This window comes from Zosterops lateralis, assembly GCF_965231275.1.
Source record: "Zosterops lateralis genome assembly, chromosome: 3".
Classification (NCBI taxonomy): Eukaryota; Metazoa; Chordata; class Aves; order Passeriformes; family Zosteropidae; genus Zosterops; species Zosterops lateralis.
This window is the reverse complement of record NC_139764.1, coordinates 9,534,678-9,557,514: the sequence shown is the minus strand read 5'-3', so window position 1 is coordinate 9,557,514 and position 22,837 is coordinate 9,534,678. Positions and strand designations below refer to the sequence as shown.

The 22,837-nt window shown below is 42.5% G+C and overlaps 1 protein-coding gene across 1 annotated transcript in view; it reads right to left on the bottom strand.

The window, feature by feature from the left end:
* Window positions 1-22,837, bottom strand: part of SPRED2 (sprouty related EVH1 domain containing 2) — a 57,818-nt gene that overhangs the window by 24,577 nt on the left and 10,404 nt on the right. Inside the window, exon 2 of the mRNA XM_083856949.1 lies at window positions 738-915. Coding sequence (XP_083713075.1) covers window positions 738-915 — 178 coding nt within the window. The remainder of the gene's footprint in view (window positions 1-737; window positions 916-22,837) is intronic.

Below are 22,837 nucleotides of genomic sequence, written 5' to 3'. Positions count from 1 at the left end.
CTGAAAGCAAGATAATTTCTGACTCAAATAATGCATTTTTTGAGCCTGTGGAGGAAGTGCTGCTTTTAAGCTAGCCCATATCTTCACAGGAGAGCATTTCAGAAGAATCAAATACATAAAAACAAGATAACAAACGATAACATTTCAAGTGGCCCCTGGAAATCAGGAAAAGGCTTTATTAATTTGATTTGTGCAGGGATAGAAGAGAGCTCCTTTTTAGATAAACAGCTACCAGGAGAAACCAAGTGTGTCAATTCATAAGAGACAACTTGTCTTCATATTCTCACTCAGCTTGTTCAAACCTTGAACAGCACGCAGCATAAATAATTCATGGCCCTTTTAAAAGGCTTGCACTGCATTACTCAGTGCAATGTGACTGGCTTCATGGGCTCTTTACACTTCAATTCACTTCTCACTTACCCCCGCACTAGGTCTAAGAAAAAAAAGAAAAAAACCACAGGCCCTTTTTCATTCAAAGGGGATTTTTGCATGTGGATGTCAAAAATTTACCTGCTCCTTCCAGGTGGCATCACACCAGCCTAGGCAGCAAAAGATGGCAAATCTAGATGGGGATTGGGTTTGTTTTGTCCAATCTGGTACTATTTGCACATGCCTCTTTTTAAATATTTAAAAAAAAACACCAAACCAAACCAAGCTTGCACAAGAATACAATAGCAATAGATTCGGGATAATTCTCATTATAAGAACAGACAAAAAGTTGAATTAGGGTCTATTACCAGTTTGTCTTTCTGCCTTTCACCATGGATTAGAAATCCACTTCTTCCATTGCCCTCGGGGTACGTGACCTTGCAGACGCCAACTCTACTGAGACCGCCTCCTTCTTGCGGCAACCATCCCCCACTGGAGTCATCTCGGGTCATAACCACAGCTTTGACTCGCACAATGTAGCTGTCACTGCAATGGCAACAAAACAAAAACACAACCTTTGGTGAGCATCACGGTATTTCTTCTTCAGGGTGGTGTTTAGACAGCGTCGCGCTGATCCCGATGCAGAGCTCCTGCCTGGGATGGGAGTCCACCTCTGCCATGGATGGCCTGCAATGCTCCAGCAAAGAGACCCACCAAACCTCAAGGAATGAACCTGCCACGTTTCCAGAGGTCAACACACAGATCAGACGACCTGTGGTCCCTGAAACTCTTTGCCTCCTGCAGCCAGGGACAGGGAAAAGAGAGTGGGGTGACTCCGGCACCACCCCAAGGCCAACTCCCACATTGGGGCATCAGGGCTCCAAAGTGCTGGAAGGACACGTGGAGCTCAAACAACCCATGAACAAAGTGTTTCAAGGTTTCTTTGATCAAATTTGTGAAGTGGGCTTTGGAAGATGACTCTCAAATTCCTTCACATACACACTTCCCCAGTTTTATGGGGAAAACCCCACAAATGCATCTCCAGCTACAAACCCCACAAATACGTCTCCTTTCATCTGTACATCAGATGAAAGGAGATGAGAATTAGCTCAGCTCAGGTCATCAGAACCATACCATGTTCCTAAAACAGTTTCACCAGCATTTCACAGGGCTTTGAAAGGCTGAGCATCCTAACCTCACAAGAAACTGTTCTGGAAGCAGCTAAAATCTGGGATAATCTAGATGCCCACCACAAAGGTTCAGAAGAGCCCCCACAGAAACTCCAGGCAACCCTTTCCACAAAGCAGATGCTCCATCACCTACTGGGAACATCACCAGGGTCATTAGGAAGCAGAAAAGCCCCAACAGGGGTGAGAAAAAGGGACATGCCCAGGGACTGTCCATCTCCAGACCACCAGGTGACCTCACCAGGAGAAGGAAGGCTCCCAGAGACAGCCTTTCACAATGGCAGGTATCATCCTTTATGGAAAGAAATTCTTCCCTGTATCCAGGTATTTTCCCAGCATCCTGTACAGCATGGCAAGCAGTAGTAGCTTTCTTCACCCTGCACCAGGTAAAACTGCTTCATTTTCAGACTATTTTTGCAGCAGTTTCAGGTGCTAACACTTCAGTTCCAAGCTTCCCTTTCTCTTAACACAACCAGATTTAACATCTAAGCAAGTAGCCTCATGGACTCTGTCTGAAGGCAGCCTGAGGACAAACCAAGGGAAGCAGTGAGCACCTTCTGGGCCCAGCTTATCTCTCCTGCAGCTACACAGATCTCACAAAACACACACTGCAATTTTCTCTCCACAGCCTTGATTTTATGGATATGCCAACCTCCTCACTGGACCTACACAATGATGGCAGTGTACAGATGCTAGAAGTTCATCCCCTGCTGTCCTGAGTACTTTGCAGTGGCTGATAAAAAGCTCTCCAACCTGATACACAGCCACAGCTGACACACACAAGGTATTCAGGGAACTGAGAAACTGTGTTTTTAAGAATATTTTTGCTCGAGTCCTTAAAGCAGCTTCCTGGTACAGTAAACAGGGCAAGTGTGTCTATAAATGGATCCAGTTACCTTTTTATTTTTTAATGAAAACCCATTTCTAGATTTTACAGTGGCAACTTTAATCTCCTGACTTCCTGATACTCAGAAATAAGCAGAATACTTGAGCTAATTTCCTACTGTGCAAAAATTGAGTTGCTTCCATCCAAGACAGTTTTTGTTTTCTTCTCTGTACCTTTCCCATATGGTCTATAAGGATTAGCAATTAGCAGATGAAGTAAAAAGAAAGCCAACTATACGTTTCTATATCTTTCTACTATTCCCCAAGGATCCTTTCTGGACTTATTTTTAGCTCTCTTCTGAAGTCAGAGCCGCTCAATACGACCTTCCCTCCTATCCTCCCACAAAAGTCATCCAGAGAAACTGCTGCTTCTCCTTCCACACTTGAAAATTGCCACTGGCATTACAGCTTCCTGCAGGATTTAGCATTCACTTTCATGGCAGCAGTTGGAGCCTTTGGCTGTCCCAAAAGTAATGTTGCCTTCAGTTACTTTGCTGCAGAAATTGTCCACTTAAAGGAAAATCAAGCAAGAAGCAGCTGCTCAGTACTTTGTGATTCCTGACAGTTATTTACACATTTCCATCACCTCTCAGTGAATTTTCTAGGCTCGTAATTACAGCTGAGTATTACTGGATACCTATACATTAAATTTAGGTGCCATGACTATCTGTACCCCATTAAAATGACAGTCTGATGGGGCACAGAGCCACATGGTTTTCCTCTTCATATCCACATTTATCCATGACCTATGGCCCTTACAAACTCTGCCACCACACACTGAGAGAACACAATATAAACTGTGTTCTTCCCATTCTGAAAACCAACCTCCTTAAAAAATATTAAGCCACAACATCTAGTTTCTACCCCCCTACTCCTGCAAGATGACCTCTGTTCCCCTATTAGACAAGAGCCTTGTCCAGCAGAAGGTTTCACCTTTGGCAGGGCGGGCAGAGCTCTGGCTCAATTAATGTAATCCCTTGGCAGGCTTTCCTGCACGATCAAAAGTCACCAGTGACGCTGGGCTCCCTGCAGAGCCCCTCTGCTCCAGCCACAGGCACGTTTTCTAAAGCCCAGTCTGTGCCAAGCGACTTGGGAAAAGAGAAAGATAAAAGGAAAGGAGGTGGTTAAGCGTTCTGAGGGCTCGACATCTTGGTTTAATCGCTGGATTAGGACTCAGAAGCCGCACGGTTGAATTTTCAAGGCTACACAGCAGCTTCCTCCAGTCTTCTACGTCTAAATCCTGCCTGCTGTTTCCATCCACAAGCCTAGAATAGGCAATGCTTCTTTCCCTCATGCCAGTGTTGATAAATACTTGGGAGGTACTCAAATATTTCAGTTCCATATAAGGATCTCGCTTCCTTAGTGTAAAAGCTGTTTATTTTCTTTGCTATTTAATTTTACGCGACCGCATCAAGGCTTTGGCTGGTTGCAAGTGTTCCAAATCCTGAGGAGCAAAGGAGAGTGATCTGCAAATCCCACTGATGAAACCTGGGTGCACTGGAGTAGCAGAACAACCATATTCAAGCCATCCATCTGCATTTTTAGCATGGTAACTGCAATCTGACTCTTTGACCAAGAAATGGTTAATGAGCTACATGAAAATATTTGGTCCATTACAATTAATGAGGCACTGATAGCTAAAAATGAAACAAGTAGAGAAAACCTCACAGTAGCCTTAATTCCTCTTGTTTTATTGGATCCTTGAAACTTTTAAGACTCTTCTAATTGTAGGCTTTATGGTCTACACGCTATGCATTTCATGCAAACTGCTCTTAATTATGCTCTTAAATGCTATCTTAACCCCACAGATTTGTCTTTAAAAGCTTGGGAAGAAAGTATCTGAAGGGATTACCCAGCTGCAGGGCAGCCAGCCAGCTGTTCCAGGTTGTCTGCCTGCCCCACCCTGAGCAAAAAAAAAAAAAAAAAAAAAAAAAAAAAAAAAAAAAAAAAAAGAAAAAAAAAAAAAAGAAGAAACAGAATGAACTTGGGGATAAAGGTAGCGCTGAAAAGCATGTGTTGTTTTTATTGGAAGGAAAAGAGAACTCTTAAAAAAAATTATAGCTCGTGGGTATGCGTATGTATCTATAAAAGTAAAATAGAGTGTGTGTAATTGCTCTTCCGGAGGACATAGAACTTTCCTAAACAAGAAGTGACTGAATATTTATCAGCTCTGTCATCACTGAAGGCTGGTTTTGAGATCTCTAGTCCAACTCACAAAGCATTTGTGTGTCTAAGAGACAGGTGACATTTGAGGGTGACAGAAGTGGTGTCCCCCACAACATACACATGGGACTGCCACCATCCTGCGCTCTCAGACACAAACCACATCACCTCCAGCAACACTAATGGGGACAGAGAGCCATCAGCCCCTTGTATGGCCAGTGACGGCTTGGGGCTGCAATCCTGCACCCAGCACTAAACACCAAACAATTCTCTTCTCAGTTAAGGCTTTAATTTCACCACTGTCTTCATAGAAGGAGGGTCAAAGTAGACAACTCCCTTCCACCAGCTGCTCTTCTTTTCCACTTTGCTTCCAAAGCAACAACTGCAAATACCATCCGAGATGTCTAAAAATCCCAAGGGGAGGGGAAAAAAAAAGTAGTCCAACCCACCACATTTACTACATCTAAAACACTTCCCAGACACCTTCCATGACTCAGTAATATTCTTCCCCTCTAGCCAAGCTACTTGACCAAAATACAAGCTTATAAACTTCCACACTGTTGCTGCCATAAGGCACTTTGATATTTTCCTCCCTCCCTGGCTCTACAACTTACAAGGTCAGAAGAGATCCAGGTCTCAGAAGAAGTATTTGCATACAATGGGTTTCAACATTATGGACTTCTGTCTTGCATTGACATTCCCAGATCCCAGGGAAGAGCTGAAAGGACAGCAGGAGGCTGCCAAAGCAACAGCAGCAGAGGTCAGGCTGTTCAGCTGATCCAGGCACATAAACACAATTTAAACCATTTGGATCCAAACAGATGTAACTTTACAATTACTGGGGCATAACCTGTCTCTGGCTGACCTGGATGTATTTCACAGTGCCAGGTGTTTTCCCTGCCTCAGCAGCTCCAACAGCTGGAGTTAAAGCCATCTCATTCTGTCCAGGTGACTGCTACAAGTTATACTGTGAGGCTCCTCTCTGCAGTTCCATCCCACAGCCAGAAAGCAGGGACATTTTAGTGAAGACATTAAAAGCTGCTATTTTTGGAGTCCCACTTCCTTGATCTGTTGGTCGGTTTGTGAACCTTCTAGGACATATCTGCAGATTATAAACAGCATTTTCTTCTTCAAATCCCGATTTACAATTTGTTTGAAAGAACAAAACTTCTGAGTGTATGCAGCTATAGCAAATTAAGTCGGTATTTCCACACCATTTAAGATTTCCAGCAGGTTTGAAACTTTTTCATTAAGTATCAGCAAGGAAAAAAAAAGACATCTGTGTCTCCCTGGCCAGATCAAATGCTAGAATGGAATCTGAAGAAAACCGTGGAAAACCTCCCAAAAGTTTTCCTCCCCCTCACCTCTGCATCATACCAGGAACAAAGAACCACTATACCTGTAACCCAACTCCTGTATAACCAATTTGCAACCTGTATTTTTCTGGTTTTCAAATCAAATACCGCCAGAATAAAAGGGCACCAGGGAAATTTTAGTTTCCACGCAGTTAGAGTAAATACAAACAATTCAGTCTCCACATTTCTTGCTCCAGAGATGCTGGTAGAGCCCAGAGCAGCCCCAAAGGCAAAATGAAGAAGGGTCAGGACTCCACAGCCAAGACTGAGTTTGCTTCCAGTGCTGCAGCGCATCCAAAAAATCCTCCATAGGAAAAACTAATAGCAGTTTTGTTTGGTTTGGGGTTTTTTTCTTTTTTTTTCTTCCTTCCAGAAGAAAAAGGACTTCTCAAAAAACCAAGACACCTGCAACAACCCAGCCGCCCGCCTCCACATCTCCCTTAAATGCCGAGGCAGTGAGGAACAAAGGAACCCTTTCACCAAAACGTTTGTTCAACATTTAAGGCTGATTTTATTGAGTTTGCGAGAAACAGCTCTATCCTAACTAGCTCAAATGGGATTTCATAATCCCCTAATTAGTTCTGATCCTTCCAGGAAGTACATGAAAATTCATTCCTGAAATACATACATACATACATATATATATATATATTCAAAAATATATGTATTATGTAGTCCTGCATGGACTAAATCCAATTTTTTTGGCCAGCATAACATCCTTTCCTGTGCCAGACTTGCCCAGTGCTCCCCACAAAGTGCTGTACACGTGGGCAAAACCTCAAATGAACTGGAAGCACCTTTTTAGGGAAAAAAGCTGGCTTACAGGCATACTGATAGGTAAGCAAAGATCCACTGATGCAGCTCAAGCACATGGAATTTAAGGTCTCTCCCCAAAAATCAGCTTATTACACAAATAATATTGAATTAAAATGGCATTTTAATGGCACTGGGGCAGATTAACTTATTACTTATGTCTATATTGAAGCATTTATGTAACATTGTTGAAACTGTGTTAGAGCTATCAAAAGTCACAGGAAAGCTTGCTACGAAAATACCCAAAACAATGTTTGATTTTTTTTTCCTAAAAGGAAGCCACGCCATCACTGGGACATGCATACTAATGACAAAACATTTAATGAGCAATCACTCAATGAAATCTCTTGAAAAAGACTTCTCATTCAAATTTGTTGAATGGATCAATTTTGTAATAAATGGTTATAGGTGCACACGGTGGTACATCTTGAAAACTTAAAAGGGCAGTATAATACATTTGAATAATTTGCCCTGCACCTCATGCAGTACGAGCAAGAGTTGCAGCCTCAAGTCCTCCTATTTTCGTGCAAGAGTATAAAATATTAACAGATTACAAGGAAGCTAATTAGCACCATCATTTACAGTAATGAGTAATAAATTGTTGTTGCATGACAGATAGTATTTGCTTTATATCACGTGTAAGATAAGCAAAAATCACATAAAAGTTCAGCTAACAAGTAGATTCGTAAGATCTGCATCCTGAATTGATTCTCCCCACCTCAAAAAAAAAAAAAAAAAAAAAAAAAAAAAAAAAAAAAAAAAATCACAACCAAGTTCTACCCTAATTTTTTTTCTAACATAAATTGACCATAAGCACTCCACCCTGCTATCCTATGTTAGCTAATGGACAGCAACACTTAGCAAAGAAAAAAACCCCAACTGACAACCACAGAATCTGCACTCCATAAAAATGATTATGTCTGCAGACAAACATATACAGAGTATTCCTGTAAACTCCAAGTTTACAAAGAAAAGAAAAAGAAATCGTTCACCCAAAGGAAGTTGAATTTTCCCCCACTCTCCTCCATTTTGATCAGTGCAGACTATAACTATATTTATCCCTCTGTAAACATCCTCAATGACACGTCTGTTATAACTATGAAGAGTAGATAATATTTTGCAAATATTAAAGAAATAAAATAATTCTGTGACTCAGTTCCAGCTGGGTCTGTATCAGAGGAGGGGTGAGGGAGTAAGCAGGATAACTGCAGTCGAAATCTAAAGGGTTTTTATCTTTTGCCAGATAAATGAACATAAAAAAGAAAAGAAGACATTCTTGGCTATATCAAAACCAGCATGCACATTGTTTTTGCCTTCAACCTTTTTTATAAATCCCTTACTCCATCAAATGTCCATGGAGAGGGACATCAAGGGATGCAGCTTCCCAGGCAGCATCTATTTTTCCTACTGGTATTTAAAGAAAGGGTGAATGTTAAACCATTAGTTCTGAAAAAAAAAAAAAAAAAAAATTGATCTGTAACCATAAATGAAATGCTGTGTTTCACAGAAGAATTCATACATATTCACGGATAAATTATATGCTGATTTAGACAATATTCAGAAGGTCTGTGGGGGCAGATGGGGAAAGGCGGAAGAAAAAAAGAACCCCAAGAGTAAAAAAAATAAAAATATAGAATTACACAAAACCAGAGCACTCTTACCTGCCAGGGGATGCCATTTCCTCTGCATTTTACACCTTTCCTGCTCCTTTTTAGCACCATTGCCACCACCAGCCTCCCTGTCTGCGCTGGTTTACCCCGGGCAGGCAGGCAAGGCTTCCCCCCATGCGTGATTCAGTCTCCTTGAGGGATGTGCTGCATTGTGCTGGGTGACTCATCCCAGAGGTATTCTGCACATTACAGCCCCAGCCGGACCATTACTCACTGGCAATATCCTCCCAGCTTCGGGAAGGGAACATCGACCAAAGATCCTTGTTTCCCCACCCCGGGTTATATAGGCTGGGGAAAAAATAAAATAAAATAATTACAGTACAGCTGCCACAGAGTCGGGATGGGGGTGGTTTTAGCAGCAGCTGACGGGGCAAATGTGCTGCCCAGCCCGTCACCCATGCATCCACAGGGCTGCAAACAGGTCCAAAGTTGAATGCAGGTGTTATTTCCTCAGGTCAGCCCATCAGCACTTTATTCCCAAAAGCTGCCAACACAGCGCCGGGACAAAGGGTCCAAACAATTCAGAAGGCTTGGAGGAAGCACTCAGCCTTCCAATGTGTCTGCCTTCCATCCCCACTTTTAATGGGGTTTTAAAGACTTCCAGTAGGCAATGAGTTGGTATCTCTAAGTATCAGCTAGAAATCCTCATACACCCTATCTTTGCTGGCTGCCCTCACAACTGAAGTGCCAACAGTGACATCCCTGCACAGGAGCTTTGTTTTGGACACTGCATCCCAAACGCTCCTTTGGTGCTCAGAAAGCTTCACAACTGCTGGAACTCCTCGTTCAGCCAGGTACGTCCACACAAGCTCTACAATGATCCCTAACACCCTCTCAATAAAGCAGAAATGTCGCTCGAGAAATGCCTCAGCATGGATAACAAGAATAAAAATTGTGACACTAGGGCTTCTGAAAGCAGCTTCTAAAAATACCTACCCAGTTTCTGAACTAATCTATGCTGATGATTAGGCAGGAGGGGAGAAGAAAGCTAACTAAGTGTTTCCAGACTCAGTTGCTTCTGTCTGCCTTAAATCCAAACTGTTTTAACCCTGATATGGGACAAAAATCCCTTTTTCCCCCTAAATGGAGAATGGTGAGCGAGTTGATGCTGCCTGCAGGCATCCTGCAGAGGAAAGCTGCATCCCCACTTTACTGACACCCTAAAATCACAGGTGCTCCTGAAAATTTCATGCTTGGACCATGGAAATGTTGAGCTAAGGACCAAGGAGGCTTGAACCCAGCTTCAGTGAGCAGACACCAGGCTACATGGAGACATCTGGAACATCAGAAGGGCTTGGACTAGATGGCCTTGAAAGGTCCTTTCCCATCCAAACCCTTTTGATTCTGTGACATTCTGACATTTGTTCACTGCTTCTCTCCAGCCCCCAGTGAGCACCCAGTGCAGGTGCAGCTGCAGGCACCTCTTTGCAGCTTGGCTGGACTTTGTTATGACAATGGAATCAAGCTACACTCCAAAGCCATGATGAAGGCAATGGGCAGCAGGAGTTTTTTACAGTGGTATCAATGGACAGCTGCATTTACTGAATTTCAATATACAACATAAGAAGTTCTTTAGTTTAATGGCCAAAGCATAGTCTGTGTTGGTAGAGGTGCATTTACAACCAGTGGGTTAACTCATCAGTCAGAGTATCAGTAATTAAAAATAACAGGTGGGATTTTTTTTTAGATTTTAATTGCACATCCTAAGTCCACATCTCATCCTATCCAGATGTGCCAGAAAATGCCACTTCACTTTCCTCTTCAAGCTCTGCAGCAACACTGCTTTTACCTTCAAATGCTTAATGCAGCACCCATCAGCTCAATCCTCATCTATCTCCAGCAAGAACTCAGCACACAAGTCCAAAACAATGTCAGCCAGAAAAAATCAAGAAAACTGCCGGGCAATTTTTGCTGCAAGTCCAGTTTCTAAAGCTTTTCTCCCAAGGGACGGGGGAAGATGAAATGTGCCTCCCTGTGTAAGACAAAACTATCCTTGAATAAGCTGTGTTGTAATCATGTTTTTGAAACAACATCTTGAGCAGTTACATCTCCCCAAAGCTTTCCTGTTTTCTTGCCTTCCTTACTTGTCTGCAGACCATCCTGCCACTGATCCTCCTAAAAACTCAAGGCTCAGCACACAGAGAGACTTGGAACCATCAGAAAGAAGGTTCTTACAGATGAGCAGTATTAACAAACAGTTCTAGTATGACAAATTACATAGAAAAGCCATCACATTGAACAGGTGCCACAATCTCTGCAAAGCTGCTGCTCTGCCCAGGATCAGGAGCAGGTGGGGATAAACACTGTGTGTGAAAATGCGGGACAGAAAAAAAGCTCTCTGTTACAAATGTTACTTAGCATGCTTAATCCATAGGGATGGAAATAATGCCCTTGCCTTTTGTCTACATCCAGAAGCTGTTGCATCAAGAACCACCAGCTCATTCAGCTGGCTTCAAGCCCTGCTCCCAAGGGTTTTCTCTAAAGGGAAGTAGATATCAAGTCACTGGATCAGCATCAACTGAATCACTGGCTGGGTTCTCACCTTTGCACATGTTCTTTAACCTTAAGGCTAAGCTAACAAACCTCAGCTCCCAGATTGGCAACGTTGCTGCCCTTAAAAAAAAAAAAAAATGAAAGCAACTATTATTTTTCCCCTTAAATATTGCCCAGTCCAGTAGATTGCACACCCAACCCTACTAGCTCAGTGTGAAATATCCTCCAAAGTTTTGGTGCAATTCCTAGCCGTGGACTGGTGAGTGGCTGTGCCAACACATGAACATTTTCCCCATTTCCCAGCAAAATTCATGCTGCTGCAGGGTTCTGCTGTTAGAAATCTAAAGCAAACACTGCACCTGGAGAGTCAGCAAGGTGGTGGATCTGCCTTTTGCTGCCTGCCAGCCAACTGCAAGCATAGTTCAAAGAGCTGAGACAGTGGCTGGAGCAAGAGGAACCCATTTTCACTGGAGCTGACGGAGTTCTTGTGGTGAGGGGAAGGAAATTCAGTCACCCTGTTACCAGCAGTCATGTCAATGGGCTGAACTTCTGCAGCAAAACATTAACAGAGCCCTGGCAATTGTGAACAGGGCACAAAGATGTCTCAGCAGGCAATTCCAGTGCAGCGTGAGGTATCTGAGTATCTGCAGTCCCAGGTCCATTTTGGGAATACTGAACCTTGTCATGCCTCACCCTCTGGAACACACCAGGCAACCTACCTTAAGTGTAGCAATTAACCACAGCAATATTGCCTGAACACTGCTTCCTGTCCTTGCAAGAACTAAAGGAAGTAACTTTTCACCATTTTTGTTTAAATTAAAAAAACTAACAAAACCCAAAATAGAACAAAGAAACAAAACAAAAAAAACCCAAAAAACAAACACCACCCCCCCCCAACAATCAAATGCCTTCCAAACAAACAACAAGCCCTAACAAAAGACTTCAGGCATGGTCAGTGTAGTTTTATGCCCAGCACTTGAGATACACTCACTGCACTTATTCTGCCCCTGTTGTCCACAAAGCTATCTGGGATCATTAAACAGTGTCATAGGGAAGAGCAGGAAGTAGGGCAAAAATAGGAAAAAGAGCACAAAAGTAGATCCTTAGGAAGGACTTCAGACATTTTATGATACGCTTTAGGCTGCTAAACATTCCAGGAGCACCGAAATGCTCCTCCCTACGTATCATTACCATGTTTTCCCTATTTTGAATGTCACTCTCGTAGATGAATGGACCTTTGTACATATGTATGACAACAAAAAAATGACCCCAGCATAAATGGGAATTTCTAGCTAGGATCTGGGTGGAGGCCATATGGATTTCATTTTCCTGCAGACAGATCAAAGGGAAGCGCCAAGAGCGTCTTACTCGGCTCCAAATAAACATCCATGACCAGAAAAGAGGTTACACAAATGACATGCACCGAGCTCCTCCACACCGGAAAAGCCTCATGTGCTTTTCTTCTAATTAAACCCTTCCTCCATGGCTGCTAATTGATACCTGGACAAACAGCTGTAATATACTCCAGGAAATCTAACCCTGTACTTTGCCTTACTTGTGTGACATGGCCTCTGTCATCACAGGGCACGCTGCAAACTTTCATTTTCTTGATAGGAAACTGGTTTAAAGAACAAGCTACTGAAAAACCAAGGCCTTGCTCCTCCCTTTTTATTTTGCACTTTAATATTCAGCTCAAAGTAGAGGTACTTAAGTGTGAGTCTTTTAACCATGGCATCTTTGCTTTCCCTTTCTTTAGGGTGAAACTTTTCTACCATCTGAGTACCCTCAGACTAATTATGCACATCCTAAACCAGAATATATCATTTTGTGTCTTCTCCAATTTCTTTCCTCTAGATTTCAAATCATCTTTACTGCTCTCTGAGGGCTGGCACTATCTTCTGGAAAGCCCCACAGCCACAACTTTCATGGTAAAACCGTCTGCAGACCAAGAGGCAGACACCAGGATATGATAACCTTTATCCACCTACACTCCTAAAATCACAGAAAACTCCCTTAAAACCTTGCTGACCACATCCAGTTTCACACTCCCCAGTCTGATGTTGACTGCACTTCCTGTCAGCCAGCTCCCTTTTTTGCCAGGGACTGACTTGAACTAACCAGCTTAAGTTTTCAGGATCACTCTGCTTCACTGTCAGTGTTAGTAAAACATTACCTCGCCCTTAAAATGTACCTTGTCCAGCTCTTCTTTCCAGTGCTCTTGTGAAACAAGCTGCTATTTTATAGACTTAAAGGAAGATGATTAATGCTTATGATTCCACTTTCATTTTTAGTAATGTGGGAATTATTTTATTGCTCATTTATGACAGTGATCCTCACATTCTGCATCCTTCAGAGCACAGAAAAAACACCAGGCAGGTTTCCTCTCCTGTAAAGGGAACTGCAAGTGTCACCAGGCCTGCCTTGGATCAGGACATCCAGCATTAACTATTTTCATAAGGGAATGCAGTGGTAGGACAAGGGGGAATGGCTTTAAGATGAAAGAAGACAGGTTTAGGTTAAATATTAAAAATAAATTCTTTATTCAGAGGGTGGCAAGGCACTGCCACAGGCTGCCCAGAGAAGTTGTGGATGCCCCATTCCTGAAGTGCTCAAGGTCTGGTTGGAAGGGGTTTTGAGCAACCTGGTCTAGTGGGACCTGGTCTAGGTCCCTTCCAATGCAAACCAATTACTCTGTGGTTCTATGATCCTATTTCTCAGCTCATTGTATTATTTAACTCCTACAGCAGGCAGAGATTTCTCACCAGTACTTTTGGTTTCCTCTGGCCAACAGTGTACATCTCCTAACCCTTACTCTGCTCTCCCTGCAGCCAGCTTTTCCTGTTTACATCTCTGCCGCCGCTTCCCTCGCACAGCCCAAGGGCTTTGGAAAAAGGACAAACAAACAAGCATTTCCTCAAGATGCTGGCAGTTTGCGTGCCTGTGCCTCTCTCCCCACCACTGTCCTCCTCCTGGTCACAGCACTGTCACATGCATTTAATGGCCTGTATTTCCTGTGCTCTGCTTTAACAGGCAGAATCTTTGAAATGCTGAAAGATATGGTGGGTGCCAAGTTGTCCCGTGAATGTGTCCCTGGCAAGAGGGATTTTGCTTGCACACAGCAGAAAAATCAAGCAGGGGAATCATCTTGGAGTCATCCTATTTTCAGGTAAGGATGAGTTGCTCAACACACTGCCATGTTTATCCTCTCACACCAATTCCTTCCAAAAAGTTTCAGTATAGGGACAGTTGGAGTCCCCTGATACATATAAAGGGGATCAAAGACTCCTATGGTCTTTCCTTTTAGCAGCAAAGATGGTGAAGCAGCTTCTCATTCTACACCCATCAGGGTTTTTTTTGGTACACTCACTATTAGCTAGGAGCTGCCACCTCAAATCTTCTGGATTCATGAGGGAACACCACAACATCAGACCAAAAAACCTGCTTATGCAACTCTATTAATTTAAATGGTCACAGCACTGCTTAAAAGCATCAAAAAATGGACCCTGAAGAGAAGATCTGTGGGAAGAAAGCATCTACCTTTTATGTCTGGGCAAAGCCCCATCTATATCATTGACTGTCAATTTCCAATAAATTATTGAAGTATCTATCTACAAGGGAGGAAGAAGATATACCCTGATTTTTTTTCCCCTAACTTCACACTGGTTTTTCTCTGTCTCAAGCTGTGGAACAACCACTCTACGCATGTTCAGCAGACGATAATGAAACCACAAGTGTTTATCTCAATCCAAAATGGCTTCATTTTTTTCCCCTTCCCTTTAAACTCAGATTTAACTAGGGTTTTAATATCAAGAAAAAAAGATACATGCTCACCCTTTTTACGCTCCACCTACAAACTTGGGATTTTTTTCCTTAAGGCAGTTTCGTCCAGCTACAAGTCTGACTTTAGGATTTATCTGTCTCTGTCACTATGACTGCCCTGCAAGGCCTTCTTTTCCACTAGAAATGAATATTCAGAGAAACAGCAATGGCTTTCTGGCCTCCTAAAGGAGAGGAGTTTGTACTCCTTGCCCAAAAGCAAGATGAGTACAAACTTTGCTAAACAGCTTGCCCCATGATGGGAAATCACAAGGGGACAGGATGTCTGAAAAAAACCCACCCAAACCAAAGAAAACTCCTCCACGCCTCTCTGAATGGGATAAAGGGGTATTTCCAGCATTAATCTGCAAGGTGGGGCAAAGGCCCACAACAAGCTGCTCCTTTGTCCAGGGATACCTTTTGATTAATGGTAGCACCATGAGGAGGCTGCTGCCCAACCTTTGAAATAGAAAGCTGATGGAGAAAGTCAACTACTCATCCAAATCCAGTGCTCTCCTTTGGAAATGCATGCATGATGAATACCATCAATTTTGAGAGGGGAGAAATCACCTTTCTCCTGTCTTTACCCTGTCCAGATGTGCTTGAGCTGCAATGAGTTGGATGGGGAGTTAAGTCCCCATCCAACACATGTATGCTTTAGGAAGAAATATATTTACACATTTAATGCACATACTAAGAAACTGTGCTGAGATTAGCTAAAAGTAACAAAAGTTACTAGTGTAGCAGCTGAAAAGATTGTTTCCCATTATAACAAGGCAATGCAACATTTGGATGTGGAAAACAGGCACTTCTCTGTTCACTAATGGTGAATGCTCACCTTACTAAAGGATTAGGGGGAAATCTGGGGCTGTCTCAAGAGAAAGCCTAGGATGTAGCATCATCCCTGCTCTGGAATTCCAGCTAACACTCAGACAGGAGTCCTCCAGATGGATTCACAACCAAGTCAATGAAGTTTAGCTGAAAGAATGCTTTTCCAAAACCAACACAAGGACAGTGACCTCTGGAATTTGGTGCTACTTGCAGATGTCCTAAAGGATGCCATCAACCAAGCCATAAAAAGGTACTTTAACCCTTGGCAATGATTCATCTTGATATTTTTTTCTAGCAAAAGGCCTTATTACTGAGGGGAGAGTTTCCTACTATTTAAAGGAATATTCAGAGGAGAACAAATAGATACTAATTTTTTGTAAAGACAGATAAACATGTACAGGAAATACTTCCATAAAGGTCCTGATCCTCTGAAGATTAACAATCTACAGTACTGGAGACAAAACCATGACACTGAGGAAACAAGCGAACTATAAAAACAGGAAGAAGTGGAAGTTTATTTTTTTTAATGTTATTTTGAGGGAATATTTGTTTTTCTGAAGCTTAAGATACCAGCAAAAGCCTCCATCTGCAGGTCATACTATTCTCTGCACAAAAGCAGCTGCAGTGAGTTTCCTCACCCAGGTCCCCAGAGCTGTCAGATGGGAAGGCCATTCTGCACATTCCAGATCTGCTGTTTCCCCCACCAACACCGTTGTTCAGTTTTCACCTCATTTAAAGCCATTATGAATTGATGCACGGACAATACTCTGTAGCTGACACCAATAAATCAAGTTATTTTGATGCTGCATTTCCCCCACAGCCACAGGACTGGGTGTTCCCTCCAGATTGGGTATTTTGGTATATTTACTGTAACAATATTAAGGTAGCACTTGTTGGAAATGAAGGGCTTTGCCACAAACTGAAAAGTTGTTCTGGACTTTCCTGCCTTAAGTTTTTGTTCAAATGAAAATAAAACCATCACCACTGTCAAAGACAAGGATGCAGGTGGGATGTGCTGGGGCCAATTGTTGGAACCCTGGGCACTGAGAATTTCAGACTGTCTGTGCTCACAGGCACTGACCCCCAAACAAACACTGCATTGAGCTGAGCCCATGGAAAAAGCTTCCAAAATTGAGTGACAGCACTGGGATTGTGGGTGTGGAGTTTGAATAGAAGGGTGTGATATCACATGGAGGAAAACAAAGTTTAAAGGATAGTAATATATATATATATATATATATATATATATATATAAAGCAAGACGGAGGATTTAGGGCACAGGCCAATCCTTCTTTTTCACCTTCTTCTCCATGGGTCTGGGTGGTGTTTTTTGTGGTGGTAATTGGGTAGAAAAATCCACATTGTGGGCCATGATGGTTGGTTATTGGGTTAAAAGTAAAAATAATTTAGGTGTCATTTCTTAATTGGACAGTTTATCCTTAAAAAGCCTTGTGGAGAGAGGGATAGGGGACATTTTTATTTTGTTAGCTAGAAGTGCTGTAGAGCTCACGGTTTGTGAGACTGTAACATAGATAAGAATTAATAAACAGCTGAATCTGAACAAGAAACACTATCTCATGCATTTAATCCTGATCCTGGCAAAAAAGAACAGAAAATGCAACAGCCAACCACTTCTGCTGCAACCTGGTGGCACAGCTATTTCCAGACCATCACAAGCCACCAAAGCTGAACACACCCCATCACTTTGTCCGGAGGCACCAAACTTTGCTTCTGTCTCAGAAACATCTTGTGTTTGCTCACGGTGGCGTCACAAGGAGCCCTCAGACTCCTGTTCTATCATACATAACTTATCTTCCTTAAGTGAGTCAGGCTGAGACACAGCACTGACATCAACTTGTCTTCACTCAGGATCTTTTTGAAGCAACTTCTCTTTTTCTGGCAAAAACTTGCAAGAAATTCAGATAATTCCCACTGCAACCAATGCAATGCACATGTACTCAACGCCACCAGCCTAAGGGCAGAATTCAAATCTGTCTGCAGAACTCCCAGAGCACAGAGAGCCATCAATGCAGAAAATAAGTTTAACTTAACCTGAAAAAAAAGGTTTAAATATTTATGCTCCTAATATGTCCTCATCACTTCAGTCTTCAGTACCATTTATAGTTGAATTATTTTTGTCCACTGAAAGTCATCCCTTTGAACTAGGGCATTCACTGTTTAGGAAATACAACTAAATTTCCACATTAGTTAACTATCAGGGGGAAACGATCTACGTTAAGAAAATGCAAGTGCCACACCATCAGCCCTGCTTTCCACTTGGATTTGACCTCTACCACAACTGCAATGATGATGCAGATGTTATTTGTATGGTTATTGCACACAAATATAGAAGTATCTCTACACTGGATCAAATATTAAACAGCTGCTATTTGTCTGACACACACTACACCCAGCCACACGCCTTCTGCTTTTGAATTAAGAAGAACAGTGACTGCCTGTAACAGCATTAGTTACCTGCCTTTTGCCAATTCAAATCTCCTTTCCACACGATTACTTACATCCCATGCCTGTGAAACTGCTGCAAATTCAATAGGCCAGTTTTTACCTTTGCTACCTTCTGGGTTTGTCTGCCTCACATGGTTTTATGAGACCAAATGCTCTACACCTCCTGCAGCTCCTCCTGGTATTGCTAATTAAATAACTCACATCAGTTACAAGCAGAAATTGGAATAATAATAGAAATAATAGATTGAGCCCATGAACAACAGCTTCTAGGAAATCACTATCAGAAACACTCCTGAAGTTCCTGCTCTCTGGCTAATCAAGTACTTGAGGAGGTGATATGGAGCTGCACCCATATACAGTGCTTACCAAGGCTTCCTGTACTTTCCACCCTGATACATCACCCAGAAAGGTAATTTCAACTCTGAAATGACACCCAGATATTCCTGACTTCCCGCCTTCTTTGCTCCAGACGAAGGAGACATCAAAAAACCCTGTGCAATGCTTCCACAAAAGTACCAAACTTTGAGTCCTGCCACTGAGGCAGATCATCAGCAGAGAGCCAACCAGCAAAATAGAACTGTTTCTCCATTGTCTGCCAACACCCAAGAGATACTTTCAGAAAGTCACAACTGACTCTTCAAGTCCTTTTCTTCAAAGCATATAAAAACAGTATAGAGTAACAGCAAACCACAATAAAATGGTGGGTGCCTCATCCAGCTCCTGAGCTCTGGTGACAGGACACAGTGTGCAGGACAGTTGTAAGCCAGATGATGCTGAAAGAGTTGGACTTTTGTTCTGGGACATCTCATGGCTCCTTCACTTTGCACAGTCCTGGCTGCATTTTTGCCTTATCCATTAATCCCAGTGTTTGAGGTCCATCCGTACTTGACACGCCAATGACATGAGAAATAAAATCACAACAACAAAATTCAAAAGCAGCTTCAAAAAAAAATCTTCACGGCACTTAGAGACTTTGGACTGCCAACCAAGGTAGAGCTGGGAAGGCTGAGCTCTGGTGCCAGGGAGCCCAGATACCCATCATGCCTATAATGACCAGCTGTTTGCAGTATGGAGGGTGGTACAGGCACTATTTCAAAAATCCCACTCCTGGATAGTGCCTGGGACTTCCTCTGCCAAGCATGTGGCACTGCAAGCTCCGAGACGCTCCTCACTTGCCTCCCTGAAATGCTGCTGTGGAAAGGGCACAGAGGGCTTTGATGAGCCCAGAGGTGCTCACACTGTCTCTGAGTAGCTGGTTTTATTAACTTTAACCTGCACCCATGGGCTGCTGAAGATGCTACATCCCATTTAGATTTGTAGGGATCAAATTAAGCTTTTCTTTTGATAGGGAGTAATTTTTGCACGGTGCCACAATGCTTGTTCAGGCAAGCTTTCTATTCACCTGGGGCAAGCAGGCTCTTCAAGCTTAATTAGATCATATCCCTAGCTCAAAAAACTTAATAGTTAATTGAAACTTCATGCCAACCTATGGTCTGCTCTGCATGTCTCTCATGCCTCGTGTAATAGAAGTCCAAGGGTGGGAGAGCAGCGTGGGGTGGGAAGAAGGTTTAATTTTAGCCAAAAGGAAGAACAGAGTCAGCACACTGCCTAGCTGAAGAAATAAACAAACAAAAAAATAAAAATCCACTCTGCCATGACAGGAACTGACTAGTATTTGCAAAACCAGAGGTACAACCACGGACAACACAAGCCAAGAGTACTGTGCTATGCAATGTGGGGGGACAGCCTGCACAAGCCTCGGAGATGCCAACAGGGCACTCTTGGCAAAATCAAGGCTTATCCTGCAGAGGGGAAGTTATCACACACAGAAGCAAGTATCTTTTTTAAGCACAGAAGAAGTTAGTATATTTAACATCTTAATTAGCTCATGAATGACAAAGTCACAGTACTGCAAAAGAAATTCCTGTATTTAAAATGTTCTAAAATAAAATTAATATACAGGGACTAGATTTTAGCCTTTTAGGTATTTCTTTCCCCCATATTAAAGGTCTAGTTTTCAGAATAAGTTGCATATAAAATAGGAAGAAGATATACAATCTGTAAACAAGCACAAACCTTTCGACTTTTCTTTATTCAATTAACTGAAGAAACTCATTCACATTCTCTGTAATGCAGCACCTTTCCAAAAAGCCCTCTTTGCCCTCTTTCTCTAGTCATATGTTTCTTCCTGGGATTCAAAGATTTCCCTTTGGCACCAAGGGAGTTTCTAAATCCCCTTTATGAATTACACAGCAAGAGATGCCTGAAACAGGTGCTCAACCAAGGACAATCCCATTGAAGTCATCCAAGGAAAACTCTCCTTGGTTTTCTGCCATCTCACTAAGCTAGGGAGCTCTAAAGGACAGCTCTGGCAATTCACAGGTACGACTGCCCTGGATCTTGTATCTAATACATAATTGAGAAAAAGATTATAAACGTAAGTTTTCTGCTGTCCAGAATTTGAAGCAAAACATCAGCAAACCCCCCAAAGGGGGTAACTTCCTTCATTGATCAATACTTATCATTTTCAAGTGTCTTGAAATGCATGACATAACAGGAAAAATTACCTGTGGATAAAAAAAAAAAAAAAAATCCAACAAGCTTTTCTGCATTTTCCCTTCACTGTTTGCTTTGCACTGTGGAGTTCCACGCCTCACATCCCTGCTCTCCAACTACCTCCATCAGTCATGCTTCAGCTGCCTCTCCCTGGCTATTTACTCAGGGCTGGGTACAGCCAGGAATTCCTCCGTGTAACAAAATGTACAAACGTGCTTTTATGCGGGGCATTTCAATGCTGGAGAGTGCTCTCAAGGAGTTTCCCTTCTCTGTCCTGGCTTTAGTCAAGAAGTTCAGGGAGCAGCAAAAGTTTCTTGCTGACAGAAGTCACATGTGGAAACACAGGAAAGGGGCTCAAGATTTATCCCATCCACCTAAAGAAATGAGAACTTAAAAGAGTGCAGAATCCAGAACATTATGATAAGGTTTAATAGGTAAGGAAACAGCCAAGTGCTCTGTATCTGGTAAGGAATGCACCCCTCAATAAGCCAAGCGAGACTCTCACTGTCTAACACCATCTGCAGATACAAAAAAGATTCACTTCTACTGGTCTAAGAAAAATAGTCAGCACCTCCTTGTGCCCTCTCTAGCAAAGGGTGACCCAACTGGCCCAAATTCACATCATGGCAGTTAATAAAACCATGAGCTGAAATGAATCAGTACAAAAAAAAAAAAAAAAGAAAAATCCATGTTTTTTCTGCTGACCTATCACCAATGAAGATAAATTTCTCTGCCACTCTGTTCTTGTCTCCTCTCCCCACTGCTCTCATTGCACACAGGGATGTTTACTTCAATAGCCACTGTAAAATAAATCTAGTGCTAACCACACTCAGAAGGAACATCAGTAGCTACCAACCAAGTATTTTTTAAGGCATGGTTAAGATTTGGAGAGTCACTTTCACATAAAGATGAGAGAGGACGTGAAGGCTCTGCCTTTGATGCTTGGTTCTCAGCTGAAAGGAGAGTTAATGCTGACCATTTCAAGAGACAACCAAATGCAGACATGTCCTGTGCAACCAGCAGCAGCAGCAGCTCCCTGGAGCCCATTACTGAGTTCTTTACAGCATTGGTCACAACCAATAGTTTATGTTATATAGTGTGTCTAACTGTTCCATGGACAACTGGTCAGAGACAGCAGACCCAGCTGCCTCTTGTAAAGCAGTTGGGCTTTCCAAGCCTGGCTTACAGGGCAGGGATTTCTTTATCCTGGACAAAGGCAGCACCTGGCTGTTTTATACCTGCACACCGTGAGCAGGTACAGCCAGGGCTCACTACCTGTGACCGAAGGTGAATGATGATCTGAAGAATGTCCCACAATGATCTGAAGAATGTCCAACCAGGGATGCTCATTTTCAGTCCCACCTCTACCATTCGTGCCCCAAGCACAGAAATCAGAGCGATTTTTCCCTTCTTACAATATGTAGAAGCAAGGACTAGTTGCAGTTGACTATGTTCAGGAGGGTTACCAGACTCATGTAGAACCACAAAACCTGGTAAATGGTCTTGTGAGAAATCATTCCTCCCATTCCTGCAGCAGAGAACAAGCACAAGAGGGAAACAGTCTAATAACATTTAATTGCTTTTTTTTTTTCTTTACATGAAATTTGCACAAAAGGTATGCATTTGAAAATCTCAACACTTCAGTGCTGGAAAAAAGGATGTATTTTCTCCTCTGTATCACCTTACCCCAAATCAACACAGAAAGCTTAGTTACATTCACAACCCAAAGAGAAGGGATTAGCAAAATCACTCTGTGATTTTATTGTTTCCATCACTGCAGAACGTGGAGTGCATTTGGCCAGCAGAGGCAAACCCAAAGCAGCAAAGTGCTCTCCTGCTCACGGCTATTCCCCTTTGGTTTTGTTTAAGTCAGCACTGAGAAAGCAAATTAAGCTTCCAACTCTCAACTCCTATAATGGCACGAGGTAGGCAGCACTGACTCCAGAAGTTTATATATTTTCTCTTTAAAACATGAATGGGAAAGTGTACACAAACACCCTTCTTTCCCTATCCCTTCCTTTCCCTAAGAAAGACTGTTTATTTTTTTATTTGACCTTATGAAAGGTTGGGGAAGCTATTCCACCAATAGTCTGATAAAGGCAGCCCACGCTTCCTTAGGGATATAGCAAAGGGAAGGAGAAAAAAAAAAAACAACCCACCAAAACACCCCCAAAACTGCTAGACAAATTATTTAATGACTTTTGGATAGAACAGCAAATTATCGACTAATTAA